Raw genomic sequence first — 22704 nt, 5'->3', positions numbered from 1 at the left:
TGTGTGAACGTAGATAAGGAACAATTGAAACATACTTTATTCAGGAGTAATCTATTGGCTATCGATCAATGGACCATCATCAGGCCAGCTGGGCATACATTAAATATTCTTTTATTTTCTATACAAAAATATTATAAAAAACAACATTTTTTAAATCAATTGCACGGTACGGACAAATTTCATGATAGCTGCGCTAACATATGTGTGATGTAGCGTGTGGCAATATCAGAGTATTTCCATCTCCTATTGCGCCTCCTTTCTATATATTCTTGGAAAGTGCTACCAGTGCATCCACCATTTTGTACGGCGTCCTCGATAACCCACTAGATTTCTTCGAAAAAGTTTATTGGTATCGAAATAATATATCTGTTCCTTGTATTATTTTTCTCACGTACTCATCCAAGAATGAAAATTATATTCATTGTTGTTTTCAATTATCACTTGGCGAAGTTATAACTACTCCTGAATCAAGAGTATTGAACTCTTGAAGATACTAAGTAAATTAACAATATCGACTACACTTTGGACTCTCCCTGTACCTGTTTCAAGGAAGGGTTTTGATATTATAATGAAACAAAAAATTTAACAGTTTGATTTGAAAGATAGCTGACTGCTCATTCAGTAATATCTAAGTTGTAAGTGACAAGTATTACAGTCCCCAGTCTATATCAAACCATAAATTCTGTGTACAAGACAATTTGAATTTGTATATGAGTTATTCCCCCCTCTTAAGGGAGAAAACCTTTTCATTTTCAATAATCCTCTAGGACTCTAAGCAATAAGATTGACCCAAAAAATGCATCGAAGAATTGTCTCGATTTAAAATGTTTTTCGGAATGCATTCAAACATTGATGAACATTTATTGACAATTGTTATTTACCTATGAAATACAAACATTTCACCTCTAACATATCAAACGATTTTGGAGCAAGCAAATAATAAAAATATCCTACGTGATGAATCCAAGAATCGCACTTTAATCATGAGGTCGAACACAAACTCTGATGGCACCAAAACTGAAATTCCGACAAAAATATTTCAAACTCACTAATTCCATTTTTACCCATGCACTTCTGGTCCTGTTTCACCTTCACAAACCTGAACACGCCAATACATTTGACACAAATATCAATATTTTCGGTCACATTTTGACTTCTCAATGCCGAATTATTGTTTTGCTGTATCTAGAATAAGATAACTGAGTCTGAGATTCCTCGATATCAATGATAGAGAGCTATTTTGTCGACGACAATTCTTACGTCGAAGGTCGCCAGGCGAATATTTTATAATACATCGATTAATATTTGTGGAATTCGGATAAACGGCCAAGATGCTTCATTTGAATATTTTTTTCGCTTTCGATCAGATAAAGAACAAGAACTGGAGGCGCCAGTGCTATTCGAAGAATTATTATTATTCGGGGTCACAATGGTACCTATTTTTAACTGGAAAATGTCTTCTTTTCGAATTTCTAGATCTCGTTCTAGATACAACCTAGCCATTTCGGTATGCAGGTGCTACTTTCTTACTTTATCAAATATTCAACAAAACAACCAAGTTATCGCAGGAATGCCCCTAGTTTTTTTGCCACCGAAGTGGGAGTAATTTCTATGAAAACATACTATATTTGAAGTTCAAGGTTTAATAAGACAACAATCTGAATTTATTCAATATATTACAAAGTTTTAGGATGCAATGAAACGATTTCGTCCGTTTCTTCCTCAAAATCGCTTCATTTCAAACAAGGTGTGAATGAATAGTTGCAAAAAATTAAAGGGACGATTCCTTGTTAAAAAAGTGTGGTCTTCCATATAACTTTTTGAGCAGCCGCAGCTCAGATATAGCTCTCGAAAGATAGCACCTGAAAAGCAATTTTCAATAGCAAGGCAATAAAAAAAAATTAGGTTATTAACCACTGGCTTTGCTTCGAATGATAATATCTCTTGCTACATAGAAGAATAAAAACATCTTGTATATAAAAAAGCTTGTTTATTCTTGTTTGCGGTGCCAGATTCCTGTTTCTAGCTTTAAAGGGAGTTGCGTCCTATCTATTCTATCTACAGTTTGCCGTCCAGTTCCACAGTTCTAATGAAATCCCTATACAGGGTGAGTCTTCGACTCGTACAAATATTTTAACAGTAGATTCTTGAAGTCAAGAGAAACACTTTTTCCTACACCATTTTTTTTCCATTCGGCCTGATAAAAAGATATAGCCATTTTAAGTTTTTATAATGAGCCACCCCTGGGGAAACAAAATTCCCTTCAGAATAACGAGCTATGACACTACACATCTGTGGATCTTAAACAGCCAGAGTGCCCAATTTTTCAAATTTAACAGATACTTTTCAATTTTTGAACATCAAATTACTCAAAAACAGCGCATTAAACGAGAAATACTTTTATTTTGCAAATCGTTCAAATATTCATTAAATAGCGTCCAACTTAGTTTCAAGATTTGGTTTCTTCGAATTTTTGGCATTTTTATGGTACGTAATGGTCATAAAAAGAAAAGTGGTAGACGTGAGTGATATCTTGTGTTCGAAAAAAAATAATCAAATAAATAAAAAACTATGTTCCGAAATTCATTTCATTCGATGAAATCGTTTGTGAGATTGAACTAACACTAACATTTTTTAATGGTTTTTCAACAAGCTGTATCTTGTAAAGCGAGCCGATTCGAAAAAAATGATGAAGGAAAAAAGTGTTTGCTTTGACTTAAAGAATCTACTGTTAAAATATTTGTACGAGTCAAAAACTCACCCTATATATGATGGCTTCAGACTACCCCTCGCTCCTGCAAGTTTTTATCAGGTGCTTCCTGAGGTGTGCCTCGTAAGAGATCCAGTAAAGGAGCTGCAACATATTTTCCTAAGATCAAGATAGGTATTTGCTAGATCTAGTAAAGTTCCCAAGGAAGGTGTTTTGGTCTCGTAAGATTCCTCTAGTGTAATACTCTTTCACGTAGGTACGTTTTCGTATACTGCAGAAAGGAGCTTGTGCTTTTCTGATAAGTGTATTGGCCTCAACATTTCCTTTATTGGATTGATGTGTCCGACACTTGATGAAAATCCATATTTGGACTTAAAAAATATTGAAAGATTTTCACAAAATGAGTTTTTAAACCAATACACGTGTTTAGCTATCACAATATCATCTACAGGTGTGTCGTGGTTGAAAACTCATTGTGTGAAAATCGTAAAATCTGTTTTAAGCTCATCATTTCCTTTGATTCCCGAGTGTCTGGGAACCCTGACTGAACAGATCTTGTTATTCTTGCCTAATTCGTTGAGCTTCCTTCAGCACTCCCATATCATTTTAGAATCGATGACATACAAGCTCAATGCTTTGATCGCAGCCTGTCAGAATGTATCGTGATGTCACGCTTCCGATAGTTTCTTTCCAGATTTCATTCGATAACAAATATTTCTGCTTGAAAGTGAATATCTGGTGCCAGTTCCGAGTACTCCTAGGTCAGTCCCTGTCGCAGTTGTTGAACCATCTGTATACCTCGCGAATGCCTGACCAGCGCATCCGCCATTTTGCAACGTTCGCAAAAGTTTATTTAACCCTCTAATACCCAAGTCCGCCTTGAGACTGGTTGCATATAAGTGGATACAAAATTATTCTGCCCATGTCCGCCTTCAGTATAGGTTCATTTTGTGAGTATACAGGTGTTATGTAAATCAGTTAACTATTTGCGAAAAAAAGATGTAGTTTACATAAGCTAATTTGAAACTATACGGAAATGATTTTATAAAAGAAAAAAAACTTGGGCATTAGAGGGTTAACAACCATCGATCATGATTCTGAGCGAGAAAGATATTTGGAATTCTTATAGTCTATAGTGAGAAGGGGTTACAGTTCACTGCGATCTTAAGGTCTATTGTGCCTCCTAACAGAGCTGTTCTCTAACAGCTCGCCTTCCAGCTCCAGAGATCTGATGAAATCCAACATCTGGGACGGCTTCAACGAGGATAATTCCTCACTCCTACAAGTTTGTCCAAAGCACTGTTTCCTTTGGTTTGTAATGGCATAGCATTTCGTAACCAGGTGAATAGGAGTTACTTCCTCCTACCCACAAAATCTACACTCGTCAGTGTCCGACAAACCCATTCTCAACAGATGCTTCTTTACGCGACAACGTCCTGTGGGAAAGCCAGTGAGTAGGTGTAGTTGGTTCTTACTGAGATCCAGATATTTTTTGGATCTAGCAGTTTCAAAGTTCCGAGGGAACTTTTTGGAGTGATCCATCCCTGGGAGATTCCGTATCGCCTTTTGTTTATCAAGCTAGTTCTAGTTCCTGATTATTGAAATTTTTGTCTAATTTCTTGGTGAAAACCTCAAAATATCGTTCGAAAATTATTGTATCGAGAAGAACCGTGGATCAAATAAAACGAATTTTACTAAAGTAAAATGGGAATGTAAGTATTAAAATTGGTAACATGTGACTCGGTCATTCATTGATTTTTATTTTCAGTGCTACGAAGTGGATAAAATTTTCAGGGCCTGCAAACACAACTGACTACATATGCCATATTCTTGCTAAATTTCCAATTGTCGCCACTGTGTTTGATAGAGTCACTGTACGAATAAAGTGATGTGTGCGCCATCTGTGTTTCAAATGTGTTTTTAAGGCCTTAAGACTGGTTGAAATATCAATTCGAGGGACATTTACAGAAACATATGAAATTTTCTGAGATTTCAGATGGCCATTTTGCTCAGAGAGGTTTTGAATGTTTCGATTCTCGTACCGCCTTTTGTTTATCAAGCTCGTTTTAGTTCCTCACTATTTTTTTTTAGTTTTTGTCTAATTTCTTGGTGAAAACCTCAAAATCTTGTTCGAAAATCATTGTATGGTGAAGAACTGTGGATCAAATAAAACGAATTTTACTAGAAAAATGGGAATGTAAGTATTAAAACTGGTAAGATGTGACTCGGTCATTCATTGATTTTTATTTTCAGTGCTACGAAGTGGATAAAATTTTCAGGGCGTAAAGACCTGCAAACACTAGTGACTGCACCATGTGTAATGAATATTTTACTTCAATTCAATTGAGAACTGTTCATCCACGTAAATTATTGTATGCAGGAAGCATCCCTTGCATGGAGGGCCCATTTAGGGCAAATTATGATTTTTATACGTCCATTCAAACATTCTCAATGGGCAAGTTTCCTAAAACTCCAAAACCGAATTTGAGATTATTTATGGAAAGCCTTTTCTACTAGTTAACACGTAAAAGATTCGCTTCAAAATTCAGACATTTCAGAAATACACCCTTCGAAACTTCGACTATGTGAAAGCTTGTGACGTAAATGCCTTTATTAAAATATAGTAATTTTTGTTAATTCGACAACACTGGAACCGATCAAGAAGATATCCACAGATTACAAAAAATTGTTTCTGTAATCTGTGTCTTTACTTTCTTAAAACCGATGACATTTTGTGTCTTTGTGTGTTTTTCTTGTCAAATGTGAATAATGTGATCATCAAACTTGATATTTATTACATCTATGGTGATCAGAAAACTTTCATGACCATTAATAACACAAATGGGCGTTGCCGGATTGTAAAAATGTCGTAGAATGTTCACAAGAGCACTTCTGAAATCAGAATTTTCGTAATCGAATACAGACAAAATGCAATATGTTAAAATTCAAAAAAAATATATTTCGAGATATTTGAGTTATAAGGATTTTTATGACATATATTTTGAAATTTAGGAAAATACCCCATTGCCTTCAATATATTCAGAAATGCAAAAGTTTTATTGATTTCGATTTGGGAATCGAGTGACTGTCAAATTGTCGTTTGGAAAGTCAAAGTTTTATGAAACCACCTGTGAGTGTTTTTTCATTCATTATTCAATTTGTATATTGTGTCATAAAGAGACCATACCCTGAAGAAATCATAAAATAGCATGAAGAAATTATACTGACGGGTTTGAATACAGGTCTTGTATAAAACCTCTGTAAGTTTTTTTTTCAATTGTGGTTCTGAAAATTTTGTAAATAATATGTAAGTAACGGAAATGTGTATCCTATGACGGTTAATTGAATATTGGTTCATATCAATTTCTGATATAAATTGTACGAATTCAACTAAGTTTATTGATTCAAAACGTTTTGCACAGAAAAAACACCTTTGACGTACCTATAGCAGATAACCTAGTCCTAGTCAAAGCTCTATTAACGAATAGAGCTTTGAGATGGACAACGGTCCATAATTTCAAATTTTTGTAAATTTTTTATAAATTGCAAATGAAAATTTATCACACCCAATAGCGTATTTCATTGATACCAATTGATTCCAAACAATGTTCAGATGGAAACTCACATCCTGGTCACAAAACAAAACCATCCTTTTGTTTTGTCGCTCAGGATAGTTGTTTTCTGGTTTCAACAAGGTCAATATTGAAATTCAATACAAGAAGAATAGAATTCGAATTTCGCGCTATTCAATTATAAAACAGAAAACTGTTATCAAACAGTTTTTCTGTACTGACATTACGACTACAAAATGTAGTCGGTTTTTAGTACTAGAGATATGAGAACGTTTCCCTATCTTTCTACTCTATAATCTTTGGATCTGCCAATACAGCGTTGAATCCCCGATCAAGCTTTGTGAAACTCTCCAATTCGAAGATTGAAAAAGTAAAACTTTCCAGACTATCTATTGTAACCTGAAGCGTTTTTTGAATAACGCCGTATGTTTATTCCCGATGAACCGCAAAGGTCGGCTCGTTTATGCTCTGAAAAATATTTTCCATTTTCCCGAACCCTCCCCCATCGATCCGCCATCCAGGCAAAACACTCGATACCCCGAAAAATGAAAAATAAATCACCCGAAGGCATTATGAACTCGAAATATATAAAACCAGAAAGATTCCCGATAAACAAGAAACACCGAATAATAGAAGCCTCATGTTCCGGAAGAAGTAATCTCTCAAACATCCGCCCGCTTCGTTTTCGGGGAAAATGGTTTTCGGGAACTTCAATCTGTCGTTTTGGGGCTCAGGCCGATATATAAAAGTCCGGGGTTAACGCGGAAAAACTGACGGGGATAGATTCTATATGTAGATAACGAGATCCATGATTGCAAAACGAGGCGCGTCGCAGGGGAAATTGTATCGGAAAAGTGTAATGCAATGAAAATGAATAAAATATGAGATAACTTGAGACGCCCGGGTTTCAGTCGGTTAACGTCTTGCATTTTTTTTTTTTATTATTAACTCCGGAAAAAACGACGGTTCAGATATACAGGGTATTCCAAATTGCTTGATTTTGGCTGTTTCTGTCCTGGGTTCGATGAAAAGTCCATAACTGAAAACCGTTTCACAATATCTTCATTTGTCTTGAAGATATGATCAAATTTTGATATTTTGTCGATTTCTAACTTCTCTATTTACGAAAACATCTGATAACGGTAAAAACTTTCTACAGGCACTTTTTCATTGGAAATACGATACCATATTCAACTATTTTTTATCTATTGTACTAAGGGTGGAAAAAAAAACAATTTCCTTTTTTAAATAAAAGTAATTCTTTTTTTGGCCTCACTTTCTGATGGCAAAATCACCATTTTAGTAAAATTTTTATATTTGATAGAATTCTATGTAACTATTGACCTCAAAATTGTCCGCTCCCAAAAAATCTCCATCTCTATGATACGAATTGAAACTTTCCGAAATAATTTCATTTGTTAGCTGAAACACCTATAACATCAATAATATCATGTTCAACTCAATTATAATGAATATCGAACAGAATTTCTATGATAAATTTTAATATAACTTATAAAAGTCCTCAAATTGAGTTCCATTATTCTGTAAACAAATTCTACTTCTTTTTCTGACAGAATTCACTGAATTAAACAGCATAACTGACTCTCTGCTGTAAATCAGCCCTATTGATGACTGAAGTGTTGAAAATTTTATTTTTAACATATCCCCACACCAGTGGCGGCTCGTGGTCATGAGAGCTGAGGAGGCTAATAGTTTTCGAGGAGTGTTGGAACAAACTCTTATCAGTCAATAAAGTATACTTCTTCAACATAATGAAAAGTTGTCAGTTCTAAGATTAATTTTGAATGCAAGAGGATGCTATATGCTCCTTTTACTTGTTATGCCTTTCGATAGATCGCGGTAAATTTTTCAATTGTGAAAACCCCGTTTTGAACCATGAAGTATATTCTGTTTGATGAGAAAATAAATATGGCCAGCAAAATAATTTTTCCCGTTTGATCGATCCAGTTAACCAATCATATTTATCGTACCAAACAACATTGAAACTTCTATTCTGGCGCTTTCGGTAGACTTTAGTGTAATTAAATTTGGTGGAGGTCTTGTAAAGGTTTTAACAACGTGTACAGTTAATTTTCAATATTCAATTCCATTTTATTTTTTGATCCGTATCAGTACTTACCCCTAACGCCCTAACAAAACAACCTATCTTAACAAGAATATATCACAAATTTCCCGAAGTTCCAGTTCTCCACGAAGTCGTTACATTCAAATTGAAAATTGAAATCATAACAACTACCGCCGGACGACGCCCCTACCGTCGGAGATCAAGCGAATATAGTCGAAGACGGCACGAAAGAATCAATGGAGAACAGGGGAGCTGAGCCTCCTCTGGTACATTTTACGGGCGAATATGGTACAGTAAGTCAGCTGAATTCTTGTTCGGTTAGTATGCGAGTCCAGAGAACGTATGCGTGAGTCACACTATCAACGGAGGCAAACAGCCTCCGTCCGAATAGGCAGTACTAGGAAATATTCACATTCGACGCGGCGGACGCGTACGCAGCCGGTGGATTGTATGATTGTTATGCTGGATTTTTATGAGCGGAGGACCGAAAAATGAACTAATTTTTATCTGAATATCTAGTTCAGGTGTTCGGAAAATTTATATAGAAATTACTTTCTGAAAATGAGGACATGCCCGAAGTGAATGTATTTTAGCTCTAAGCTTTATGAGGAGGCTTAGCCTCCCTTGCCTCCTCTGACGAGCCGCCCTTGCCCCACACGAAGAAATCTAAAGTATTGAGGTCTGGTGATCTTGCTGGCCAGGCAATATGACCATGCGTTCCCATCCACTGATTCTCGAATAAACTATTCAATTTGATTTTTGTTCGTTGCGAATTATGGGCAGGTGCGCCATTCTGTTGATAAGAAAGCAACCTCGATTCACTGAGAGGAATATTGTCAATATACTCCTCAACAAAATTCTCTGAAATATTCAAATAAGCCCGCGTATCCAAATTTTCTTCATTTATTTTAGGTCCCAGAAATCTTTCGTTTGCAAGCCATATATTGAATCCAAACCGTCCTTGACTGTATATTTGTCTACAAATATTTTCATTTTGGTTTGACCAATAGTGTTCATTATGTCTATTGTACTTATATTACGAAATTAGTAGTACCAGATGAACAGAAAGTTTCAATTTGTATCATACAGTGGAGATTTATTGGTTGTGGACAATTTTGTGGTTTCATAGAATTCTATATAAAATGCAAATTTTACTAAAATGGTGATGTTGCCTTGAGTAAGGAAGTAATATATAGACATATACAGGGTGTTCCTAAATTGAACGTACAAACGAAAAGGGGAGATTCCTTAAGTGAGTTTAAGAAAAAAAAGTCCCATAAACATGGGGTCGCAAACGTTTCGTTTTCGAGATACAGAGTGTTGAAGTTTGAATTTTTTTCAAGTTTTTTTCTCATAGTATCTACACTTCACAAGATATTCAACTGAAATTTGGCATAGATATTACATTTTAGAGTTCTCACCACGTGACATGGCAATTTCGATAGAAGATCTACAGGGTGATATTTTTTTTGGAACACTGCCACCTGTTCTTCTGCAGAACTTTTTTTTGGTGAGCAACTGTTGATTTGAAAAAACGTAAAAAGAAGCTTTATTCTTATACTAAACTTTTCGGTCTCTTGTAGTTTTGTCGTATCTACCAACGATTTCAAGAAAAAAAATTCAAACTTCAACACAAAACGTTTGCGACCCCATGTTTATGGGACTTTTTTTTCTTAAACTCACTTAAGGAATCTCCCCTTTTCGTTTGTACGTTCAATTTAGGAACACCCTGTATATGTTTTTCAAAAACTAATCTTTTTTGGATCATATAAGGCCAAAAAATCTATGCATTCGTATTCAAAATAACGAAGTTGTTTTTTTTTTCCACCCTCAATACAAGAGATAAAAAAAGCTAAATAAGATATCGTATTTCCAATGAAGAAGTGCTTATAGAAAGTTTTCACCGTGTTCAGATATTTTCGAAAATAAAGAAGTTACTGCACGTTTTCGAAATCGACAAAATATTGAAATCTGGTAAAATCTTCAAGACAAATGAAGATATCGTGAAACGGTTTTTCTTTTATGGACTTTTCACGAAAATCAAGCTCAGGACTCCTTTCAAAGTTTTTACCTATCTAGTCTAGAAGTACCAGAAACAGCCGAAATCAATTTGGGATACCTTGTAGGTACATATGGAACAGAAAACATCAAAACCGGAGACAACAAGTAGAATTGTCGTTCCAATAATGCGAGCTAGTCATGTACGAGCGTAGGAAGTCCCAGTTGAAACTTATAAACGCAACTGTAGACTGGTTCCGGTATCATTGTCCACTCATCAGTACAGTGTAGCGTTTAAATATTCCAACCGAATCTCAAACGAAACTAGGGCGTCGTCCTGAGAAATTATTTCGTGTCTCGCCATCTATACCAACAAGACTGAACCAAAACTCACTTTCTCTGCAGACTCCTACACCAACTCATGGCTCCCAGATAACCACTACCTCCAATTTCTCCATTCTCACCGTATATGGAACAGAATCCTGAGTTGCAAAGATTTTCACCTGGATTGTTTCAATTTAGTTGTTTGGCAAGTTCTGTCAGCTCAAGTCCGAACCATTATAGACGTATATATTAAGATAGTTAGTAAACAAAATCCATGGCAGCATAATATATAGACCAACAGATATCGAACAGCGAGAACTATTCCAATAAAGCACATTGAAATTAACCTGGAGTATCTGAAACCCATGATGATTTCAGGGTCATTGGAGAAATTTCGAAACGTTCCAAGTTCACCACAAATTAATTTCGTGGATCTAGGACACTCTACTGAACAGAAATAGTCTTATTGCTTAAGAGTAGTCATGTCCCAAAATAATAGACGACGATTAACCGAGTAGAAATATTCCTAAACTTATCTCCCAGATGGACGGTTCCAGAAATGAAAATGATTCAAATGATTCTACGAGTAATGAAGAATTTAGCATTTGATCGAGATATCACTAAATCGGGATCTTAAAAAAATCATACCTGCATCATCGTTCTATGAAAAGCTGAGTTTAACTTGAAGATGCTGTTGTGATAGCGAAATACGTATCGTGGTTGAAAAACTCATTTTGTGAAAATCGTATAATCTGTTTTAATTTAAACGTTGAACGTATTTGTTTTATATTTGAATACTACTTGCATTACTGAAACTTGCTCATATTTATTAGACATATGACACCTTTACCAATGTAAGAGTATAACCTATATTCTTATAAAATGTCCTTACGTTATGTCACGTCAATGTTCATTATACTAGGTTTCTACATTGACCTTGGCCTTTCACATGTGTGGCTACGCTCCTCGCCCTTATCGCCCTCTAACTCTAAAACGGTTTAGAGTATGTAAAATTGCTTCAGACAAAAGTTATATAGAATTTTATCATCTAGAACTTTCATAATAAATACAGAAACGATTAGAGGTACAGGAAGGGCGATACTTTAAAAAACTGCCTTGGTATCATCTTCAAACTGTCAGATTAAGGAAATCCCCCAGATTAGTGTCAGATTTTTTTTTACATCTTTGTGAAAAGAAATGCTGAAAGTGCATACATCATAGAATCTTTTTTCTTTCTACCATCTAATCTTTAAAATCCACTGAATAGGTCTCCACGACGCTTGAGTAAATCCCGATTTAGCATAGTCGGCTCCCCAACTATAATAGGCTATATTGTTTGATAACTCAAAATGTATTGCTGACATTCAACTTTTTCCAGATTTTGATCGTTCACTTACCTTTCAATGAAACAGTGAACTCGTTAACTAGATACTTTTTTCTTCATCTCACCTAGTAAAATAACTAACTCTATCATATACACAAATTGAATGTTTTAATATGTCTTCCTATAACGTTGAACAATCATAAGTACATCTATTTTCTGTTCTTGAGATTTCCCATCGATATATAAAAAGCGTACAATTAATGATGAATTCGACTTAATAGAGGACAAGATGGGACCATTGTGTTCATTCAAGTCGATTGTAATAACCACAAATGGAGTAGAAATTGCTAATATGTCAATGAAACAGAATTCGATTGCTCAGGACGATTACTGTAACGAATACGAATCGAATAAGTGAGGACGCATTGGATCAATTATGTGGACATCATTGGCGTACCTAAGAGTTCTTTATTCTCATGGAGGAAGTATTGTTCTGTTAATTAGTGACCGAATAAAAAAAAAATTAGCTTAACTAAGATTAGTGGTGAAGATAAGTTATTTTTTAAAAATGAAGCATTGACGAAAATTTTCGGGTTTCTGAAAAAAAAAGTGCCATGCAGTTTAACACAAATGCCAGCTCCTTCGTTGGACGAACTTAATATGAGGTATACCGTATACATTATACGGGGTCTTTGTGCTGAGGTGTTCACCTCATGTCCCCTTTCACATTTCCTATGCTAATACGGATATTTGGAGCGGAGAACAGACTGAATTTTATTTTTATAGGTTCGGGTCTGCTTACTCTGTTTGGTGTTCCAAAGGTTATACAGGGAGTGTCCATTAAAAGTTTATACAGGGTGTATTTGAAGGTGAGGCTTTTTTTCAACAGAAGGTAGAACTGGTCTCTTTATCAGGGCCGAATCGAAAATAATGGTTTAGGAAAAAGTGTTTCTTTTGACCTCAAGAATCTACTGTTAAATTATTTGTACGGGTCAAAGACTCAGCCTATATACAGGGTGTGAGGTTTTTTTTTCAACAGAAAGTAGAACTGGTCAAAATGAAGCGTTTCACCAAAAATCACCTATACAAAACTTTCAAAATGACAAAGTTAAAAAACAATTGAAAATGATTACTGGAATATATTCTAATACGACCCTAGACCGTTTGTTAGCTGAATTATCTCAAAGTAGTGGGAAAAAAATTATCTTCTCATTTCGATACCAACTGACAGAAGAGACTTAGGACCCAAGTGTAAAAAATAGAATAATACATCATAATCCCACCAATAAAATTCGTCTTAATTATTCACCAAATTTTTCACAATGGGCATCACAATTTTCTTGTTCGAACATTCCAACAATCGTCGTAAAAATGGAATGAAATGGGGAAACATCGTAGCACGTTTTCTACATAACTAACACAAGCCTCGATTTTCTACATATTTTTTTCACCCTAAATTGCACGATACAACAATTATGATTCTCTCAAACGTGACCCGATGCATCTAATCCGATGAACTTGGTACTGAACCATTCTTTGTCCATCCATATGTTTATGTTTTGTTTCGTTTTTCCGATGCCGGAAGTCACCTTCCACAGTCCCGTACTTGAAATTCAATGAAAATTTGTCGAACTTCTAGGGGTTGTATCTCAGCCATCTTGGATATTTTATATAGACAATTTTTGGTTGAACGACTTATTTTCATGAGTTCTACCTTCTGTCAAAAAAAGCCTCACCTTTGAAAACATCCTATATTGGAAATATTTGAAATTTTTGATAAACACATAAGGGAAATTAACCTTTTTTTCAAAACATTGGATATCAACTCGCTCATTTTGAAGGTAACATCAGATTTCACGTACATGTATAATAATATACAGTGTTAGTCCTTGACTCGTACAAATATTTCAACAGTAGATACTTGAGGTCAAAAGAAACACCTTTTTCCTTTATACCTTTTTTTCCGAATCGGCTTGGTTTTTAAGATACAGGCTGTCGAAAAACCATCTCACAAACGGTTTCATCGAATGAAATGAATTTCGGAATATAGTTTTTCATTTATTTGATGAATCTTTTTCGAACACAAGATATCTCCAACGTCTTCCAGTTTTCTCATTATGGCCATTACGTACCATAAAAATACCAAAAATTCAAACAAACCAACTCTTGAAACATTCTTAGTCATTTTAAACACAACTTTATGTTATAGCTCAGCAAATAAACCTGTTGGAAAAAATCATATTACGCCACTGGATTGCCATAAAAAAAGTGTCTCAATAATGATTGCATTTCAACATCGTAGCACAAACAGAAACGGAGATAATGATCAAAGTTGAAATCGCCCAAATTTAAATTTTGGCCATACATAATCCGAAAACGAAAGAAGATAGAAGAATGTAGTTTCTCAAAAAAAGACGAACGTTATGTGTCATTCATTTTACTCTATCTCGTTAGGTTAAAAAGTTGTAGTTCAGGTATCACCAATTTTGCCCAACCTGTACATCAATAATGAGAGTGCTGATTTCTGTCGAATATCCACTTCAATTTTTGAGCAGTGTATTCACTGTGGAAACTGGATTCTAAAATAATGCATGGAAATACAAATATAAGATTCTTTCGGTTGAGTTGAATCATCATCATCTGGCTCGGGCAACTTGAACAGATTAGCTCATTAAGCAGCAAAAGCTGGCAAAACTCAATCAAAACCGAATTGCCAATAACGTTCACGAAGTTATCCAACGGAACAAGCGATACAACGGACTAGTCATGGCAAGATACAATTCATATTCAACGTCTCGAAACATTAATCATTTACCCTTTCGAGAATAGAGTGAAACTTGCAGCAGATTCATCATCGTCCAAGCGGAAAAGGCTCATGCCGTTGAGGAAGTCGGACTGTTTGTTCGATGAGAAACGAAATCCGCTGGACGTAAATCCTGCCGCATCTTCTACATGAATCTCGTTCGAGGTTTGTGTGTAGGGTCCTCGGTAGAGTCTCGAATTATCGACAGTACCCAAACAGATAGCAAATTGATGATCCGTATAATATCCTGGATTGCGAATCGAAGACAATTTTTGGTTAAACGACTTATTTTGATGACTTCTACCTTCTGTCAAAAAAAAGCCTCACCTCTGAAAGCACCCCTTATATTCTCATCAATCACCTCCACATACAATTTAAAAACTCAGACGGCTTTTATTGAAACTGTGGAGAGAAATTTATCAGCAGTCTGATCCAAAGAACACAGAAGCGTTGTCAGGCTTTGATTGATGATCTTTTTTTCAAATTTTAAGTTCAGAAAATTACCTCACTTCGCAAAAACATTAACCCTCGGTTTCATAAAGCTCGATCGGGGAATCAACGCTTGATTGACAGATAAACGTCAATTTGTTTTCAATCAATAATTCAGCCATAAGAATTCGGAATTCAATTCTCGAATCAAATTATGATCTATTTACATCTATTCAATGATTCCAAATTGCTTCTTGTTCAATATATGTAGGAATGAAAAAGTTTTAGTGATTTCGTTTTTGAAATCCAGTGTCTGTCAAATCGTTGATCGGGCAGTAAGAGTTTTATGAAACCCGCTGTAAGTCCTTTCATTTATGTTTTTCATTAACTTTCGAGTTCGAAGATAAATATTCATTTGCCACATTTTACATTTTATTCACGACTACCAAATAACTTGTTTTGGAAAATTCTATTTGGCTGGTTATAAATGATGGCACTTTTGAAGGAGACATCCTGTAACATTATGGCCTGCCCTTGAATTATCAAGGTAAGTGATGATAAATTTTCACCCGTGTTATCATGCGATGAGTGAAAAAATGGAACGTCCGAATTATACAATATCTGTTAACAAACGTACTGAAAGCTATTTTTGAACTCATGAAAATTTTCAATCCATCAAAACGTTAACACGTGGAATGAATATTCAAATCACCTTCATTATGCAATGCAAATGAAATATGTACCACTCCATATATTCCTGAGTAATTGCCGAAAGTGTGGGAGTTCTTGGTGTCAACAATATGATTGGTGTAGTTTTTTCCAGATCGAGTCAGCTGCATTAACAAATCAGTTGAGTCTTCCTCATACGTTTTGGGGCGATTAAAAATATCAACTAGGATTCAGTGCCAGCCAAAATGAAATCAAATTTAAATTTCAAATAACGTCCCTGGAGGATAATTGCTTGGATGGAATTTTTTTTGTTCGTTTGCCATGTTATGTAGCGAAAAACAGAATGCCCTTTTAATTTAATCATCTTTAAACAGAATGAAATGAGGGTGATTTATTAATATCAGTTCTTGATTTTTGAAGGAATCTATCAGCCAGCACCACAGAACTCTTTGTAAAGTTTACATAGAGAACACTATAATGACGACAAAATTCCGTACAGACTGAGCCATACCAGCATGAAATTGGCTATTTAATAGAAAGAGAGAAATGATTATCAGGCCAATACCTGCCTTATGTTTAGTTTCTCCCTGTCACTTTTACTGGCCGTATGTCATGCACAGAAGGAAAGGGAATGCTCAGTCCATTTCTCTATGACTACTATGATTCAGTATAATAAGCTTAATCTATGACACTACACTTCCCGTATATGTTTGAAGGTTAGGTTAGGTTAGGTTAATTCTGTTGATCTTTTGAACAGGATTGCATTCAGCCAAAGTGCCGGATTTTTAGAATTTCATTTTTTATTTTTGAATACCAAATTACTCGAAAACGCCGGAATATAAAGAAAACTTTAATTTTCCAGAATGGTCAAATATTCATCAGTGATCGTTCAACTTACTCTCAAGAGTTGGGTTCTTTGAATTTCTGGTAGGTTTATGGTATGTAATGGTCATAATAAAGAAACTGAAAGCTTTTGGTGGAATTTTGTGTTGCAATGAGAGACATCACATCACTGAAAATTACATTTTCTTAAGGATTTTCAACACTCCATATATCTTTACAACCGAGCCGAATTGGAAAAATGGTGAAAAGAAAAACTGTTTTCATTTATCCGAGCAATTTTCTGTTGTAATATATTGACAAATTATTACAGTATGTAATACAGTGGTTTTCCAAGCAAAATAAGTATTAATTAAGAGTGCATCTATAATGCTTCATGAAAGGAAACCCGTTTATATGATGAATAAAATATACAGAGGGTCTCGAGTATAACTTCCTGTCCACTAATGAGCACTCAATCTCTGCAGATACTTTCAATTCTAGTGTTTCCTCATGGTCAATATTGTTTCACTGGTAATTTTTTCAAAATTGTACCAGGAAGAAAGTACAATATAAAGGAAGCAAGAGTTACCTACAAATGGAAAAATTTCAGACGAATTGAAAGTTGTTACCACAGCCCGAAACAACAATTTTATATTTCACGACTGACAATTTCAGTGTAAGCATTTGACGAAGACATCTTCTGTCGAACTTAATTGTACTACAAATAGTTTGTAACTTGTAGTGTATTTTATAACCTTCATCCTGAAGAAAAAAGTGACCATAACTTCGAATGAAATGGGGTAAATAGCTTCATCACTGCAGTGAAGATACCCTCCAGTAGAAGGGCTGCTAGCTTGTGTGTGTCAGGTTATTGGTACTATGAATGAATAATAATAATAACCTCTAAATATTGTGAACTCGATTTGTAAATGGCTTAATTATTGGCAACAATTAAAAAGTTTTTTTCAATAAAACGACGCGACATATAAATAAACAAATAATTATTCAATCGGCTCACAGATCAAGGTGACACAAAATATCAATATCAACTTTGTTTGTAGCAGCATAAATGTACCTTAACTTTCGACATCGCGTTTGGGGGTACTTTGATGAGGTGACATTAAATATAGGGAGGCTTATTTTCTGAATGCAATAAGTCGCTGTCACGTGGAAAATATCGTTCAAATCCACTCAGGCTAACATCCATTCCTGTTATCCTGTTTAATATCAATCAAAATACCTTTCATTCAGAAATTGAAGATGAAGGTGCATGCTCTCATTGTTTCTTCTATTCTATACGGCAACACTAGAGTCTATACCATACCGCCGCAGTGTGCTACGTTCATGGAATCGTTTCATTTGTTATTACGAAACCCGCGACACTAGCTCGCCGAGAAGGAACACCGCACAATGATCGACAGAGCGGGTCTGATGTATGTGCATACATTAACTGCCGAACCTTGAGCCGAATCTGGGTCGAATAGGTATGAAATAAGGACTCGAGCATATGGGATAATCTCTATAATGGTCGACGAAATTGCCCGCTGGAAAAATCGTAAGGTCGACGGTCACGTATCTACGGGGTGTCCCAGAGAACTAATTGGATTATGACGTGTTCAAGCGTGTGAGTGTGTGCATCACTAAGTTGAGAGAACCTGCGTAATGCCTGCTTCCACCAACAGCATCTATTTAAGTGATCCATTGGCGTATAGGGACCTAAATTAAGGATCCCTAAAGCCCTAGGAAGTGAACCTTCTATTTTACAGACCAAGACACTGTCTGTTTACGTATGCGCTCAGGAGTATCTTACAGGGAACCTCAAAAGGGCGCATATCTATACGGACAGCCAGGCCACGCTGAGGTCCATGGAATCACACTGTCAGGCCGGGGATCTCTGCTGACATGGGAGTGCCGTAACACCATAAAGCAACTGGCCAGAGACAACAAAGTGACTCTACTACGGGTACCAGGGCATTGTGGTGTTGAAGGAAATGAAATAGCCGATGAATTTGCAAAAAGAGCATCAAGGTTAACACTTGCTGGACCGGAGTCTTTATGCGGGCTCGGATAATACCAATATAAGAAAGCGGTCTCTGGAGAAAAACTCCTGGACTTACACAGTCAAAAAATTCGTGATGATTTGGTGAAATCATTTTCTGGTGTAGGTCCATCGACTTACACTGCTAAAGCTGTCACAAGCTGAGCTTCGGGTCATGGTAGCACTACTGACAGGGCACTGTCGGTACAAATATCATTTATACATGGGGAAACCGGTCCTGGATGCTCAAGAGGAAACGGCCAAGGTCCCTAAGGATGTTGTCGGTTTTATCAACACCATTGACCTTGGGTTCCAATGAATGAGTAGGGTAGAGAACAAAAGAACTACATGGTCGCAGTTCCCGAAAGGCTAATCAAGCCACAACAAGTGATCCTTGGCGTCACCTACCTTTACCCTTAGCACAAATTCATTATCACCGCTCAAAATTACAATGCTAGGTGGTATTCAGTTGAGAATTCGTAGCTTAAAGATTTTGTCTACGAGACCATTTCATTTGAAGAAACCCATAGGTTGACCACGTTTTTGGAATTGGTGTCTGTGATAATGAACCATTATTATTGGGGATATTTTTCCTTTATTCTCAACTCTCTTCCATAACCCTTCACTTGTTTTTCCAGAATACACACTTCCAACCAAATCATAAAAAATATAATTTCTAAGATGTGAAATTTTGAACTTGGCTGTTTAGTTGACAGCCCAATGAAAATTGCTGTTTTGCAAGCAATGATCAAAACAGCATTTCATACAGTGTGCCAATTGGAAAAGGTATTACCTTTAATATCTCACCCCCACCCCCCGAAAAATAAAAAAAAACCAAAAAGAAGTAATCTTTGATTCGTAGAGAGGCATTTTGTACGGTTGGTTCCAATCAATTTGTATCAACCCTGCGAGCGTGATGACAATCACAGCAACCTCTCAGGTTGAGTGACACCTTGTTTTAAAAGTATCTAATTCGATTGCCTCTTCAAAAATTCCGTACACTTGACGTTTCTTGTTAGTACAATAGCCAGTGTTTCAATGAAACATAAAAAAAATGAACGATTTTTTGCTATAAAAGAGATTCAAATTGTCGTCCATTATTTTGTAAACAAAACTTTAATTTCTCGGCATGCTGTGCGTATTCTTACTTTCAATTTTTTTACATCTAGGGTCTGTGTTTTATACACAAACAACTTTAAATGTCTCAAGAGAAAAAATCTAAAGGTGTTAATTATGGGGAGCGTGGTGGCTATTAAATTGGCTTCTACCAATCTATTTCTCTTGGCCACAGCTTCTTCTTGAGGCCCTTCCTCACTAGATGAAAGTAATGAGGTGGAGGGACCATCTAGTTGGAAGTGAATGGGTCTTGTAAAGAATAAGATTGGAAATATGATTTTAAATTTAGTGAGGTTATGGCTCTCAGATCACTTCTAAGAGAAATGGATTAGTACAAAAGGGCCAATTGAATTACCACCATGCTCCCCAGATTTGACAACTCTCTCGTTCACAGGATTGATACAAATCAATTGGAGCCAACCGTACAAAATGTCTTCCAACGAACCAAAGTTCATCTGTTTTTGCATTTTTCTGATTTTGCACCGGGGCTGGGATATTGAGGGTGGTAACATTTCAAATTGACATACTGTATAATTCATTGATCTTAGTTTTATGAATCATCGATTGTGTTGGTTGATACTTGATTCAAATCCATGATGAAACTAAGCACTGAATTACATGAAAATCATATAATTCAGATTTGGGTTGTTTTGGTTACCGAGTCTTGTGCGGTAGGGGTTGAGAAAATGTAGTATAATTGAGGAAGACACGCTCATGCAAAAACGGTTAATCTAAACTGAGAAAATGTATTTAATAACTTTCAAGTATTGAACGTTACAAAGTGGCGGATGCACCAGCCATGAACTTTATGAATCCCAATGATATCGGACACAAAAAAAAACATTTTGCAACCACAGTTGACAGAAATTAGCAAAAGATGCTAAGGGATTCATTAGGCCTCTGTTCTCTGTACTGATAATTTATTTTTCTCCGAAGATGTGATCGTATCTAGAATGTGCCAATCCTAAAGAAGAATAAAATGAGCGAAATTACAAAACCATGACAACCGCATCTTTTCAATAGCACCCAGTGGATCAAAATCATGCTCACCTGGAAATTGCATAATTGGAACAAATTTTCGTAACAGAACGAAACATAGCTCAACACACTTTTATGAATACACAACTTTTCTGAGAAAATATATCACTGATATGAGCAACGTAGAATGAGAAAAATCATTGGAAATAACAGGAGGTATCAGATAAAATGATAGAGATAATAAAAAAAGCTATGTTAGCCATGATATTGTAAACAATTGATTATCCACGTATTATCGACTTTGATTTCCTTATAATTGATCTTTTTTTTCCATTTATCGTCGGCGCTTTGAAGCGAAATGAATTCTCGCTGCTGAACATCCAGGAAATATGAAAGTTTTCCAGTCTTATGAAACAGATGCATTAGATAACTAGCCGTACTGGAAAATAAACTTTACTTTGAAGTTAGTAAACACTCCAGAATATGATGCCGAAAACGAGAGATGGGAAATTCTAGTCTTATGCAAATTCATGTTATCATAGAAGGATAATTATTTGATCGCAGAAGTTTCCTACCAAAATTGAACTTTCTAATGAGTAACCTTGAGTTTTTCTTAAATGTTTACATAATACAAAATTTATGAAGATTCTAATCATCCTTTTAGAATGGTTGGTAGTAACTTCGAAATCTTCAGAGTAATTGCAAGCCAAATAAATGCTGGTTATAAGTCAGAAGATCGGACGAATATGTCAGAAGATTTCTAAGACTGATTTTTAGAATTTTCGAAAAAATGCCATTTCGGAAGATGAAAATCTAAATGGAGAGAAAAAGTTGATTTTGTTGGCATTAGATCCCACATATTTGAACACCTACATTATCATACCAAACAGACTTTTTTGGAGAAAACCCAAATTTTTCATTTTCCAGTTCAATTTGGCTGTCTAGATGGCAGTTGGCCATTGAATCATCAACATTAGTTTTCATGGAGCCCAAAGACAACATACATTAAGAATGTCCTCATTTTCAGAAAGAAAGAACAATTATGTAATTTCAGGGGGGGGGGGTTGTTACACCCCTAAAAATGAAATTTGAAACTTTCTCGATGATCGGAAATTTAAATCAAGGATTTTGCTGGCATAAGATCCAGCATGTTTGAAAATCTACATTTCCATACCAAAATGGGATCCTTATTTTTAATCTATTAATACTAGTTGAGTTAAAGATCTGCAGAAGGGAGACATATTCTTTCGAGCAACGAAAAAAATCCAAATCAGAGTTTCACTGGTCTAGATCCAACCATTTCAAGAATATGCCATCCCTAACAGAACCCATTTTCCCCTTTGATCTGATGAAAATTAATAATGTGGGGAGTTGTTAGAAATGGAAGCGCTAGGTAGAATATTACGTATAATTTAATGAAATAATAACCTAATTATCGCCTCAAAATGTGTCACAGACTTATCACAGAATATTGAGTTTTAATGGAGAATGAATGGAGGAATACCTTCACCACTCAATAATGAGGCTATTTCATTAGGTGTAACAGATTCCAGGGTTTGTTAGGTAATAATTTACAGATTCCACATTTTCAAGGAAAATGCACAGAAAATTATCTGGTGAACGAACAGTCTGGATCAAATTGGAGATATTTTAGAACCTGAAAATGGTACTATATTATATGTACTATTTGTAAAATCATAAATGAGAGATACGATATGTAACAACGTTGAAAATACAGGGTGAAAATGAATGATTGCGAAAAATTTATGGGGTGATTCTTTGTCAAAAATAGTGTTGGGACTTTAATGTAGTTTTTTTTTCAAACCGACCTCAGA

General features: G+C 35.6%; 1 protein-coding gene across 6 annotated transcripts in view; it reads right to left on the bottom strand.

Annotated features, from left to right (window-relative positions):
* Window positions 1–22704, bottom strand: part of LOC123309533 — a 155035-nt gene that overhangs the window by 30063 nt on the left and 102268 nt on the right. The window contains exon 1 of one of the 6 annotated variants that reach the window (XM_044892724.1): window positions 20942–20979. The exons of 4 other annotated variants lie outside the window; for them this stretch is intronic. In XM_044892724.1, coding sequence (XP_044748659.1) covers window positions 20942–20954 — 13 coding nt within the window. In that variant the 5' untranslated portion in view covers window positions 20955–20979. Of the gene's footprint in view, window positions 1–881; window positions 928–20941; window positions 20980–22704 lie in introns of those variants that run through there. One more of the 6 variants, XM_044892710.1, reaches the window with a different exon arrangement.

The sequence above is a fragment of the Coccinella septempunctata genome, chromosome 1, assembly GCF_907165205.1.
Source record: "Coccinella septempunctata chromosome 1, icCocSept1.1, whole genome shotgun sequence".
Taxonomy (NCBI): domain Eukaryota; kingdom Metazoa; phylum Arthropoda; class Insecta; order Coleoptera; family Coccinellidae; genus Coccinella; species Coccinella septempunctata.
This window is presented reverse-complemented; position numbering and strand designations above follow the sequence as displayed.